The following is a 13,010-nucleotide window of genomic DNA, read 5'->3' as shown; positions in this document are numbered from 1 at the left end:
CCAAGAATGCAGCTACCTTGTTAAGGAAGAAAAAAGGACAGATGTTACTTTGTTCAAAATGCCATCAGTAGAGGAAACCCCATCACAAAGGGCAATGCTGCCCGTGATACCTGAGCGGACAATCACAGCACACCCGGGCCAGGCTGCCCGTCCCATTCACGCTAACCCAGTGCCTTAGTACAAGCGCCTCCCAGCTTCACGGTGCCGTTGGTATGGTCACACAGACAGACAGACCTGTCCTGAGGAGGTACATGCCGTTTTATTGGAAATTATCTTCTTTTTGTTTCTTCGGAAACACTGCATTTGGGGTATTATGTCAGTGGTTCTAGAAGTATACGTGTAGGTAGGTAATCAGCCCTGGCTTTCACTTAAGGATAATTAAGGAGGTGCAACAAAACAAGCTATTTATTAAAAAAGGAAATGCTGGGGTTGAGACGTGAGAACTAAGGAGGTAAGGCTTCAGTAAAAGGGCGACAAGCCCACCTGAGGTCCCCTGACAGACCCCAGGAGAGGGATACAATTCTTTTTGGCCTGTTTGTGTTCTGTACCTCCCCTCACCTCAGGACTTACATTTCTTTACTTAATAATTAGCCAATGTATATTTTAATAGCATTCTATTTTCCTCTAAGCATGCTTTAAAAAAAAAAAGTCAATGATAACCCATTATCTTTTCCCTGCAAGGGGGCTGTACTGTAGATTATAAAACCTGAGCAGTGCGCTTGCAGAGACAGGAGGCGCATAAACCAGAAGTCTCTGCTTTGCACCCAGAGACTTGGAGTCATATCTCACGGAAGTTCATTTAGCCCCTGCTGATAAAGCATTAGAAAACTGAGGAGAGTTTCAGATATAATTTCACAATACTGAATTAGTATTAGAAATGGTGAGACTCTCCGTATGTGCCTGTGGTCTGCCGCCTTAATATATACCTTTAAGCAGACAAACAAAAAAGTTCAGTAACCTGAGAAATAAGTTTGTGGCCATAATCCACAGTATTATGTCACCTTCTCTACCACTATGGGTTTAAATTCTGCATTTCTATCTTTAGAACACAAGGATGAGTCTAAAATGACGATGATTTCTTTTCACTGCCCTTCACAATTACTTTACAATGGAGAACACAAGAACATGTGATAATTAGAAGAGGCCAGATACGATTGGTGCACCTGCATCATTCAAAATGGGTGGAAGGGCAGCTGCTGAGACCTGGCGCAGCTTTTCAGAAGGAGGCCTGGAGCCAGTCTTCCAGCCGGTTCCAGAAGAACGTGCTCCAAGGCAAGGGGTAGAGCAGTTTACAAGGTAGCTGAAGAGGCTGAAGGGGTTTACTGGTAACAAAAACCAAGGTCGCAGGGTTCTCTTTGGCATCCTTGCAGCTACAGCTACGTGGGGTCGAGTTTGGCTCGTTTGGGACTCTGCAGCTCTCCGGGCAGCGAACTCCTCCGTGCCGAGATGCTCCTGAGGGAGTGCAAACTCTGTACCTGCTGGAGGCGCAGGCTCAGCTCCTGGTTACAAGCCTGTTGGACAGTTTCCGTCTTCTTTATGTCCCAGTTCAAAGCAACAGCCAGTGCTTTGGGGTCTTCCTTGGTAACCAACTGCGGCAAGAATAAGAACCACTGAGAACCACCTCTGCCCGCCTTGTCTGCTGCTCCCACGGTTTCTTTAAGGCCGTGAGGTTAGGCGATACCGGTCTGTTATGTCCCTGCTGAAATGCCAAGTCTCCTTCATAGTAAACTCTCATGGGCCTTACCATAGAACACCAACAGGAAAGGCTCTTTGGAAAGAACTGTGCTTGGAGCAACTACAAGTCCTTCACTTACAGGAAATTTAGCCAAGTGAAGCCCATTCAGTTTCCTTCCCTTCTAGCTACACTGGGGAGGTTGCGGGGCCGGGGCCAAGGGCGAGGGAGGAGGAGAACCCGCGGTGAGGGGTTCTCTGCACCAGGCTTCCAGCCCCCGGCCAGAGGGCCTGCCCTGGGACAGTGTGTGTGCCTCGACCGCCTGTGACTCTTCTCCAGCATGGGCAGAGCCAGAGCCGTGTCAGAAGCTGGAGCCCTGCTGGTTCCTCCCTGTCAGGTTAACTCACTGCATCACCCACTTCGATCAGAAAATCATGTCTGCGGATCTGTGGGGTGCATCCATTTCGTTGGGGCCATTCTGATTTAGGTTATGCAAGACGTTTGCCAGTGCTTTGGCATGTAATAATAGGCAAAGGGGCAGCTAAGGTTTGGGGTCTGCAGAAGTGAAAGGAGTCCCACGCAAGCCTCCGCAGGGCTCTCCCACCTCCGGGGAAGCCGTGCCCTGCGGTCAGGGCCCCTGGGTCTCGCCCACCTCCAGATCCTGACTAGACAAACTCAGCTCTGGAGCAGGCTTCTCCCTCAGGGCGGTGAGGATCTGGCTTGGAAGGGCAGTTTCCGAGGGGCTTGCTCTGCTCACACCCGCGTCAACGGCGTCCCTCTCGTCACTGAAGCCAGCCTCGGGCTCTGCGAAGCAGACGTGAGATGGAGGTCAGCTACACCACCCAGCCAGAGCAATCGGGTGGCCATGACAGTCACCTGTCATTTCAAGATGCCAGCAACTGTGGCCTCACTGACTGTAACCAAGTCACCACGCGTGGTTCCTTCACCGAGTTCTTGGGGGCCCTCCCCGCCGACAACTCCTACCTTGCTGCTTTGGCAAGATGCTGCCTTCCTTCTCCAAAGCCTGGAGGTAAAGTTCCAAGAGCTGCTTGGACTGACGGGCTTCCTCTCTCTGGTCGAGGACCTGCTGGAGGGTGTTCTGCAGCCCCTGCACTGTGACACAGCTTTGGCAAAGTTCCCGAGCCAGGTCTGAACAGGGAACATCGATGAGCACCTAACAAACACGGATTCTAAGAAACCTACAAGTACTTTTTGAACATGGTGTTCGTTCTCTCAAATTCATCGGTTTCAGAGACCCGTTTAATCTCTTTTCCAAAGTTAACTTAATGTGGCTGCCTAAGAATCATGAGAGAGGCATGCAAGTTTTTCAGTTTTCCTCTGGTGAAAAGATTCAGAAAATGATGCCCTAGTGCCTCATTAAAAACTAAACAAAATCCTCACATTAAACAACCCAGTTGCAAGGAATATAAAGAAAAGTGTATGATTATTTATAAAATGAATTGATATGAGGTTGTTTCAAGCAAAAGTTTTTCTAATGATTTTAACCTTGAACATTTTTATTGTATACTTTCCTAGCTTTAAAAGACGATTTTTAAAAGATAAACTATATACTAAGCTTTAAAAAAATATACTTTACTTATTATTTATACAGATGGAAAGGGAAGGAGAAAGAGGGAGAGTAGTGATGGCTGCTTCTCTTATGCACCCCATCAAACTGGCGACCCTCTGCTTTGCGGGATGATGCCCTCTCAACTGAGCCACACTGGTCAGGGATAAACTATACTAAGCTTTTAAATAACATATTCAGTCTGAAATAAGAGAGAACTCATTATATCCTGAATCTGCTATAAGAATAATTTTGAAGGTGGTTCTTTCTTTTGGCATATACTAGATTAAAAATAATCTGCACAGAAGAAAGATCCAATTGTTGAAATTCTGAAGTTACTAAAGTCTCTTGACTCATTTTCACCATCTGTAAAATGGGGCAGTAACGGTACCTATGTCATAAAGCGTGTACCTCCCGAGCGTCTTCCCTGCCCTCCCACCTGTCCACGCTGCCCCCAGTCCCTGCTGTGGGGGTGCCTTTTCTTCATCTGCCAGGCCCGCCTCCTTAAGTCCCCTTTAAGCGCCCGACACGTCCCGGAAGACCCGGCTGTCGGGGCTTGTGCTCATCATACCCTGACGTCCCTTACACGTTTTGCAAGGCCTGCGGTGCTCCTTACCCTAAGGGTGCACCGTGATACTGCAATCCGTGGGGATGGGGAGGGATCTCACGATCCCTTTCCGTTTCTTAAAAAAGGAAAAACAACCCCAGCTTGCTCCTGCCTTCCCGCTGCCTGCAGCGCTCTGGGCCCAGCCTGCCCAGGCCGGCTCTGTCCTGTCCTGCCGCTCTCAGTCGAGCCGTCACCTCCGGAAGCCTGCCACTGCTCATCCGCCAGGCTCCTAGTTATTTATCCTACACGCAAGCACGTGTGCAAAATGACACTGGTGTAAGTTTCTTTGCAGCACTGTCTAGAAGAACAAGACTGATGGCAACCCAAACATCCCTCGGTGGGGAAGACTCAGACAAAGCGTGGTACACAGCACGGCACAGAATACTATGCAGAGATAAGAAAGAACCAGGATGTCTTTTATATACTGACCTGGATTCTCTCCCAATACTTCTATAATCACAGAGTAGATATGCTTGCACTTGTGTAATGTAGGGAGGAGGAGACCATTATGTATATTTGTATACAGAATACCCTGGAGGAGGAGGGAACTGACAGATGGGTTGTCTCCGGGAAGGGACACGTGGGGGCAGGAGTCAGACCTTCCTGCCTATCCTTCCCCCCACCCCAAGCTACTTTATTGAGATATAATTCCGTACCATAGACTACACCCACATAAGGTGTACAATTCAGTGGGTTTTGGTATATTCACAGAGTTCTGCAATCAGCAGCATAGCCATTTTAGAACACTTTCAATCTCTGTAGCTTTGTGTACTCTAGCCTTTTCATTACAAATGCAGTTATGAAATATGTGGCCTTTCACGTCTGGCTTCTTTCCCTTCACATAATGTTTCCAAGGTTTACCCACAATGCCGTGTGCATTAATACTTCAATCCTCTTTATGGCCGAGTATTCCATTAGCTGGATAGATCACATTTTATTTATTCATCAGCTGATGGGCATTTGGGCTATTTTTACTTTTTGGCTACCTGGATATTCTTCCCTACCTCTTGGATTTTTAAACATGTGAATGTATTCATATTATTTATTCAAAATCAATGTGTAAGTTTACAAAATAACCAAAAGGTCACCTCCTTGAAGGGGGCCTTCCTTTTCTGTTGTTGCGACAGGACTTCCTTGATCTCCCGATTGGAAGCGGCCCCGCCACCGCCAGCACACCGCCCTGTGCCACAGGCTTCTTGTGCCCGCCTCCCTTCGCCAGGATTCGAGTTCCGTCAGAGCACAGGCCGGGGCTGCCTTGTTTGCCGCCAGACCCCCGGTGCACAGAGGCACGCCAGACGCAGAGCAGGGACTCAATAAATATATATTTTTAATTAACGCATTATTTTACCCCGACTTTACTAGAGAGGTAACACAGGCAAAGAAGCTGAGTTACTGGCTCAAAGTCATAGTGATGGAGCTGGATTTTAATTGAGTTACGTTAACTCCACATTCTCTGGCACGAACACCCTCTACCCCCAGAGAGGGCCTAAGTAGGTCTAGGCAGGACCTGGGCATCTGCATTTTTTAGATTTTATTTATTTACTTTTTTTCCCCCTGGAGGGAGGAGGAAGGAGGGAGAAAGAGAGGGATACCTTGATGGGGTGCCTCTTGCATGCTCCTGTCCCCAGCTGCGAACCTGGCCCTCAACGCAGGCATGTGCCCTCACTGGGAATTGAACTGGCAACTTTTTGGTTTGCAGGCTGGCGCTCAGTGCACTGAGCCACACAATCTAGGGCTAGGCATTTGTATTTTTAAAAAGCTCCACAGTTGATTCTGATCCAAGGTGAAGGTTGAAAAAATTCCTACTCCAAGTCAGAGAATTAAAAAACGAGAATCTTGGTCATCATCTAAGATATATTTAAAAACTAGTACGTAGTAACGTATCATGGCAGGACATGCGGAAACTGAGACAATGTTGGGGGTGCCAGAGGCCAGGTGCGTGGCCGGGGCCGGGGGGGAGGCTTACCTGGAGGTCCTCCTCTGATAGGAGGATGATGCTGGCTAGATCTTCCTTCAGCTGCCTTGCCACGTTCTTCCACCGCAGCCCTGCCCCGCTGTCTGTTTCATCTACATCCATGGACTCCTGGGAAAGCCAAGCCGTACCTCCGTCTGATAAACATGGGGAAAGGCCAGTCAGTCAGATGGACTTTCAGTGCTGTTTCGCCTCTTCCCCTAACAAACACAGCCCTCCAGACGTCCGCACATCCTTTCGACTGACCGTGCAGAATAACGTCGACGGAGAAGGAAGCATCTTTTCTCAAGGATTTATGTGAAAGCCAATCCACAAGTAGGACCTTAATTTTCCCTCTTCTTCCATCTTTACTTTATTTCTTTATGTAACTACTCTTTATTCTTTTAGGGAAAGAAGCTACTTAACCCCAATGGATGGTTACGCATAGCCAGGGTCCTACCACACTGCCCTTTTGGTTAGTTTTTGTGTCTCTGGGCGTGTTCTGTTTTTCTATACAAAGCATTCATTCTCACCAGCATGCCTGTACTTGTGGACTGGTCTCATCCTTCAGAAGAGGAGCTGCAGCCACTGTTGTCCTCAGGGACTGAGTACAAAGGTGGCTGGTAGAGCCATTGCTGAAGGCTAATTCCTCAATTTAGTGGCATGAGGACTTTCCTTAAGATACTTCTTTAGCTCTTTGATCCTTGCTTATCAATATTAGTTCCCTTTATATGTCTCCAGTGATGATGGCGACAGGTTAACGTTTACTGGGCCATTACTGCGTGACAGGTAAGATGTAAATGCTATCAGTGGTTCTCAATGGATAATGAGTTTGCCTACCAGGAGACAACTGACAATGTCCAGAGGCATTTTTGCTTGTCACAGCTGGGGTAAGGAGAGGTAGTAGCATAAAGAGGGCAAAGGCCATGGGTGCTGCTAGACTTCCTGCATGCACAGGACAGCCCCACAACAGAATTCTCCAGCCCCAAATGTCATTAGTATTGTTGAGAAACCCTCGCTTGACACGTACTATGTTCTAGTATCCTTACTGCTCCCCTAGGAGACAGGTACTATAATTATCTCAAACAGTGCTGAGAAGTTAGGTCATTTGGCTAAGATCACATGGCTAGTGAAGGACAGAGCCAGGATGCAGATGGGGCGGCCCGCCTCTTCCTGTGGCACTGATCCCTCAGCCGTGCTGCATTTCAGCTGCTGTTGGTCTGGGGGTTATTTGAGAACCGGGTCCACGTCTCATTCGTCTTCACCCCAAGACTCAGCACCACACTTGGCATCCAGAAGGTGCTCAGTAAACATCTGCTGCATAAACACTTAAACAGCCAGACAAACAGTAACCACAGGCCTATGCAGTCAAATGAATCATGATGGATGTCGTACTGCGTAGATCATTTTATACATGGCCAGCATTTCTTACCTGAGTTGCTGTACGCCCACTTTTCATTACCGGCCAACGCCACAAACTTAGTGTTACAAGGTAGACACAGGAAGTAATCGTCATCATCCACTATGGTGCCATCTTCTGCCAGGACCAGGGTAACTGGTGCCAGGGACTTATCAATGGCCAGGATGTCATAGGCTGAGAGAAATAAAATATTTGGCAATTGACACGTATCCATAAGGACACTACACCTATCCTTTCACTCTCAATTTGTATGCCCCCAGAGCCTAGCAGAATTCCGGGAGGTGAGAACGACAATAGCAATCACTACTTTAGGAGCACTGACACTTTCACATGCCTGGTACTGCTGTAAGTTCTTTTCCAAGAGTATTTAATCACACAACAATCCTATAAGGTAGGCACTATTGTTATTCTCATTTTACAGATATCAAACCGAAGGGTCAGAGAAGTTAAATAACTTGTCCAAGACCACACAGTAAGCTATGGATTTACACCCACACAGTCTGGCTCCATTCCTTGTAAACAAGCAGTCTTTTGCTCATTTACTCAGTGGTCATCTTACATTCTTCTGTGTCAAATGCAAAAGAAAAAGAAAAAGAAAAAATGGGGAAAAAAGGTAATGCTTTTTGTTCTTTATAGGGTCTTTCTTTATAGCCTTTATAACCTAGGAAAGTACAAAGAAGCAGTTTACATCAGTAGCTTTTCATCTTATCACAGGGCAAGAGGCCTTGTCTGGGGCAAGTCTGTACCATGCCATTTTGTGATGGCAAAGCCTACAATGCTAATGGGACTAGAGTAAGCAGAGAAGTAGCCCAAAGCCTACAAATATCCTCAGGCAATGTCGTCTGCCACCCGAATCTGTGTGGGTACAACCAGGCAGAGCACTGAAGGGAGGGACGCTAAAACTTGACCCTAACGCCGAGAAAAACTACAAAACCGCTTAGGCGGCACAAGCCATGTCATGAGGCATTTATAGTACCCTGGCTGCCCCCAGGTCTCTGAAAGACTCCTGTCCCTTGGGGCTTGATGAGTCTGAGAGGAAGCACTGAACACGGGCACACACTGTGACTACAGGCCTGGGGACCACTCACACATTTAGCAGGTAGAACTTCTCTGGATAAACAATTTACTGCTACGGGCTAATAACGCTTGTAAATTATTTGTATGTGTCATTGCAGTTGAGAGTCCCAACAATCCTGGGAAGTAGGGCTGTAAATCGTATTGTGCCCCCTTTGCCAATGAGAAAACTGCGGGTGGACAGACGGCTGGTTAAGTGTAAGGTCAAGCAGCTATACAGTAACTAGATGGGGCCGGGGCTCAGAACTTCTGTCAACTCGGTCGCTCAGAGCAGCGATTCTCGTCTGGACCCCCAGAAGGGCCGGCAGCAGCTTCCTCCTCACCGCGCAGGTGGGTACCTGTCAGAGCCGAGGGTGGAAGCCCGCCCCACCCAGCTTGGGCTCCGCTCGAGGCCCCAGGGCCACCGTAGAGCCCGCGCAGCAGGAACACACTAGGCTGGGTTGATCCAAAATCTAAGTGGTTTCCGGCAAGGTGCCTGAGTCCAGTCTTAATTTTCATAGTGCTTCTCGTCTACCTTTCCACCATGATGAGTCTCACACGAGCTAGGCTTTAAAACTTTAAATCGCTACGCCCACGTTGAGTCATTTTTATCCCAAGGCTACAAGAGGGTCAGGAATCCCAAGCCGCCTCTCCTCGTCCCTCCTGGCCCCCGCCCGACATCCTCACACAGCCCCGGGTCCCCTCCGCTCTGGGACCCGGCCCCCGCAAGCCCTCCCTCGCCCGGGTCCCCTCAGCTCTGGGGCCCGGCCCTCCAAGCCTTTGCCCGGGTCCCGTGCCAACCCTTTCTCTTCAGGTCCTCGAGGCAGGAGGCCGCCACGCCATGTTGTTCGCGGCTGTGGTTGCGGCGCAGCAGACACTGCTTTAGAGTTTGATTCCCTCCGGGTTCCGGAGCCCCGGCGTCCCAGGACCCCTCCATCCTCTTCCGAGGGGCACCTGAGTGACTCTGGGAAGTCGGAGGAGCTAGCTGCCGGTGTCCCTCCACCCCACCCGGGGCATGCCGGGAGATGGAGTTCTCTCAGGAGCAAATCACACGTGGAACCAAGGCACGCCGGGAGATGTAGTTCTAATGGACGCTAATCGCATGCGTCCCTCCAGCCAGGCCGGGAGTTGTAGTTTCTGGATGAGAAGGCGACTTGGTTACATTGCTCTATCAACCTAGGGGTTCTAGGGATTTATTTTGCGTCGTGAAGGACACAGGTGTATGCTCCGTTGAATTGTTAGAGAACTCCTATTTGCCTATATAAGTGCTGTCATTGTCCCGTGTTAATTTATTTTCCCTTTCCAATCTGAAAAACCTGTAAGATATCCTATCTTTCAGGCTGATCTGAAGGAAGTCAATTTAAAAAGTTGAGTGTAGTTTTCAGTCTTGCTGAAAAACATAACAGAAGGATAAAATACTCACACATACTCATTCAATTCCCTGCTTCCGCGGTGCACGCTGGATTGAACTAATAACAAAATGCTTAAATAGGTTAAATATTATGGGCCAAAACAAATCAGAGGAAGCCCTGGGTGGTGCGGCTCAGTGGCTTGAGCCCCGGTCTGCGAACCAAAGGATCGAGGGTTCTATTCCCAGCCAGGGCACACGCCTGGGTTGCGGGCCAGGTCCCCAGTAGAGGGCGCGTGAGAGGCAAGCGCACATCGAGGTTTCTCTCCCTCTCTTTCACCCTCCCTTCCCCTCTGTCTAAAAATAAATAAATATATAATATTAAAAAATGAAAAAAAGAAAAAAAAAACAAACCCAGAGAGGAAAGTGGAAATGCAAACCACATCGCTGAGATTGTCGAGATGATGTGGCTTGACAATACATTTGTTCGTGTTCTAATTCTGCTACTTACAGAAAAACCTGCCCCCCCAAGAAAACCCAATATTTAAGATTAAAATAATAATAAAAAAGTATCAAAACGGACCCTCACTTAAAAGAGGCCCTTTTGTGTAAACAAGAAATAATTGTCAGCCCACATTCATTCAGGGTCAGTCTCATATTTTGCTTGTGAAAGGAAATGAACTCTCCTAAGAAGGTAGCCCGAACACCTCTGAGTACTCCACAACCGATCAAAACACAACTACAACATGAACTCATGGTTCTCATGTATGCAACCGTTTCGAGTAAATTTCACATTTACACCCTCCTCTCCAAGGAGCCTCTGTTCTGTGTTCTAATGGACCTGCACACTGTTACTAGACTCCTGCATCCAACATGTTGTGTGTGTATCTTTGGCCTGGACTTGGGAATAGGGGTTGTCCTGGATCTTTTTATTTCTAGCGCCCACCCAAGTGCCTGACAAATAGCAGGGACCCAACAAATGGTGCTGAACTGAACAATTAATTAATTTCCAAGTTTCTTCACATTCATTCACTTATTACATACTTAGAGTCCCTGACATGGGTCCAGTGCAGTGTGGGGATGGGCAGAGATTTAATTTAAAAAATAATAATACACATATAACAATGCCAAGAGGACAGACCTCGGATCTTTCTGGAGAACAGAGACCTAATGCAAATTGTGCGAGGTGACTGGAACGTGGACGTCCCTCGGCCCCACACCTCCCCAAGTGCCGCCCCCCATCGACGAGCTCGGTTCCGGCTACTTTAGTCTGGGCGGGGGGGGGCGAGAGCGAGGGCGCTTGGGAGGAGCCTCGCCCAGCGACGATAGACTAGTCAGGCCTCAGAAAGATGGCGTCCTCGGAGCAGGCAGAGCAGCCGAGCCAGGTGAGGGGAGTAGGAATGCCCTGCCGGGGTGGCGGAGACCCCAGCTGGAGGGGGCGCTCGGGGTGCGACCAGGAGTCGGGTGAGGTCCCTGCGCCTCCGAAATCGGAGGCCGGGACCTCTTGCTCCCTTCCATGCCCCGCCCCTCCCCGGGTCCTAGCCGCCCGGCCCCTCCCCCGGTGACCCCTCTTTGACCATATTACCGAGCCCCGGCTCGGGGCGCCCACAGGTCACACTACCCGTCTGCCGGCCCCTGGGCTTTCACTTGAGCTTGGCCGGGTCGGTGGTGGGACCCTTGAGAAGCCCCCAGCGTTGCGCTGCGAGGGCTCCTGCAGGAGGAGAGAGGAGAGAGAGACTCGGTGGTTCAGAGCTGTTCTTCCGGGGAGGGGCCTGACTCCATCAGTCCCCCCACCCCACCGCCTCAGCCTCCTGGGGGGCCCCCGCTGCCATCCTCTTAGTCGTTTGTCATCTTTGCGCTTCCCTTGCCATGTTGGAGGGTCGGACCCTCACAGTGCGTTGGTAGGAAGGGGAGTCACTGTAAACAACAGACGCCACCAAGCTTTCGGCCGAGGATCCGTCCTTGCTTCCCAGAGTTTGGTTTTCTCGGCCAAGATCTCCGATCTAGCTTTTCAGCCACAGGTTTTTCCAGACCTCACTCCATGAAGGAGACCTTGAGGAGCAGAGCTGGTGCCTGCAGGCTGCTGTCGGGAAGCAGCGGACGAGGAGGCCTCTGAGGGGCTTGTGGTCCGATGGTGGGTGGGCTGGGATCGGGATGGGGGTAAGCGGTACCTTATATTTGCTAAGTGTGCGCTGTCATGGCGAGCACAAATTACGTTTATTATCTCCTTTAATGCTCACTAGGACCTTTAGGAGGTACAGGCCATTAAGCACCATTTTGCAGAAGTGTATCCTAAGGGCTGCAACCTGCTCTTAATCTTGCGCCTGACTGAGCCTGGATTTAAAGCCAGGTGTGTGCGACTCCACTAAGTCAGCCAAACACGTTTAAATTTAGTTGGAATTAGAGGAAGGAGAAAATGGTTTCAGCCTGGACCACATCCCTCATCTCGCTTTCTCTTTGACACACCTGTGGACTTCTCAGCAGCCTGAGGGTATTGCGCTTCCTTCCAAGGCAGAAGAACACCACTTAGAGTTTCATACTGTTTTCTTCTTCATGATTAGTTTATTATACGTATGGCACTTAAGAGGAGTTGTGTGTTCCCCAGACCAGCTTCTGTTAACAGAGTGAATGATTCAGAAAGACGATGTCTGGATTGTAAAACATCAGAAATAATTAGGGCTGATTCTGGCCGCCTCACTGTCAGGAATTCTGGAGTGTGTGGTGTGTCCTGAGGGAAGAGCCCCCCCTTTCTCTCCTTACCCCATTTAGCTTGCTGAGATGCTGAGGCTTCTCAGAATCTGGACTTCTCTGAACTGTTTTATGTTGGGAGGGCCTGCAGTCTGGGGTTAAAGGCTGCCTTCAGGTTCTGATTCTTCTACAACCTCTATTGGCCAGTGCTGCGAACATTACTAAAAATCTTGCTGCTTGGAGCCATTGCAGTACCCAAGGATTTCTTTGGTTCTGGAAATTGCCCTCTCTGTACTTGTGGAAAAGGTCCAAGTTCCTTTAAGAACACTTGGCCAGCACTTGTGTGGTTTTCAGCTCTGCTTCTCCTTTGCCCTCCTTTCCAAAGCTGGTAGAGGTAGGATTGCGTCAGAATACGTCGGCAGCCTGGAGGAAAACCTGAACTCTTCATGCCAGATTCTCTCACTTTCTAACAATAACCTGCAAAAGCACACTCTTTTTTTTTTTTTTTTTTAAATCCTCACGGAGGATATGTTTTTATTGATTTTTTTTTTCAAAGAGAGAAGAAGGGAGACGGGGGAAGAGAGGGAGAGAAGGGAACAGCAATGGGTTGCCTCCTGTACACACCCCGAATGATTGGGGATCGAACCTGCAACCTAGGTACGTGCCCTGACCAGGAATCAAACCTGCAACCTTTTGGTGTACGG

The 13,010-nt window shown here is 49.1% G+C and overlaps 2 protein-coding genes across 3 annotated transcripts in view; one reads left to right on the top strand and one right to left on the bottom strand.

Annotated features, from left to right (window-relative positions):
• Positions 1-246: 246 nt before the first annotated feature.
• On the bottom strand, positions 247-9,274 carry DFFA (DNA fragmentation factor subunit alpha). The gene is made up of 6 exons (XM_054579762.1): positions 9,072-9,274; positions 7,230-7,391; positions 5,813-5,955; positions 2,657-2,846; positions 2,325-2,476; positions 247-1,589 (listed from the first exon to the last, which is right to left on the bottom strand). The coding sequence occupies exons 1-6, from the start codon at positions 9,205-9,207 to the stop codon at positions 1,377-1,379; spliced, it is 996 nt and encodes a 331-aa protein (XP_054435737.1). The 5' UTR covers positions 9,208-9,274; the 3' UTR covers positions 247-1,376.
• Positions 9,275-10,956: 1,682 nt separating this feature from the next.
• PEX14 (peroxisomal biogenesis factor 14) overlaps positions 10,957-13,010 on the top strand; it is a 130,455-nt gene continuing 128,401 nt past the window's right edge. For both annotated transcript variants that reach the window (XM_054579761.1, XM_054579760.1), the window contains exon 1: positions 10,957-11,003. In XM_054579761.1, the coding sequence (XP_054435736.1) occupies positions 10,968-11,003 (36 nt within the window). In that variant the 5' untranslated portion in view covers positions 10,957-10,967. The remainder of the gene's footprint in view (positions 11,004-13,010) is intronic.

Source organism: Pteronotus mesoamericanus, unplaced genomic scaffold, assembly GCF_021234165.1.
Source record: "Pteronotus mesoamericanus isolate MK-2021 breed Mesoamerican mustached bat unplaced genomic scaffold, CSHL_Meso_final contig_557, whole genome shotgun sequence".
NCBI lineage: Eukaryota > Metazoa > Chordata > Mammalia > Chiroptera > Mormoopidae > Pteronotus > Pteronotus mesoamericanus.
Note: the sequence above shows the minus strand (reverse complement) of the source record. Positions and strands in the feature narration are given on the sequence as shown.

Coding starts and splice junctions, on each gene's coding strand:
- DFFA (XM_054579762.1), bottom strand. CDS start 9,207: ATGGAGGGGTCCTGGGACGCCGGGGCTCCGGAACCCGGAGGGAATCAA. Junction 5,956..7,229: donor GTGGGCGTACAGCAACTCAG/GTAAGAAATGCT, acceptor CATGTTTATCAG/ACGGAGGTACGGCTTGGCTT. Junction 2,477..2,656: donor CATCTTGCCAAAGCAGCAAG/GTAGGAGTTGTC, acceptor TCTGCTTCGCAG/AGCCCGAGGCTGGCTTCAGT.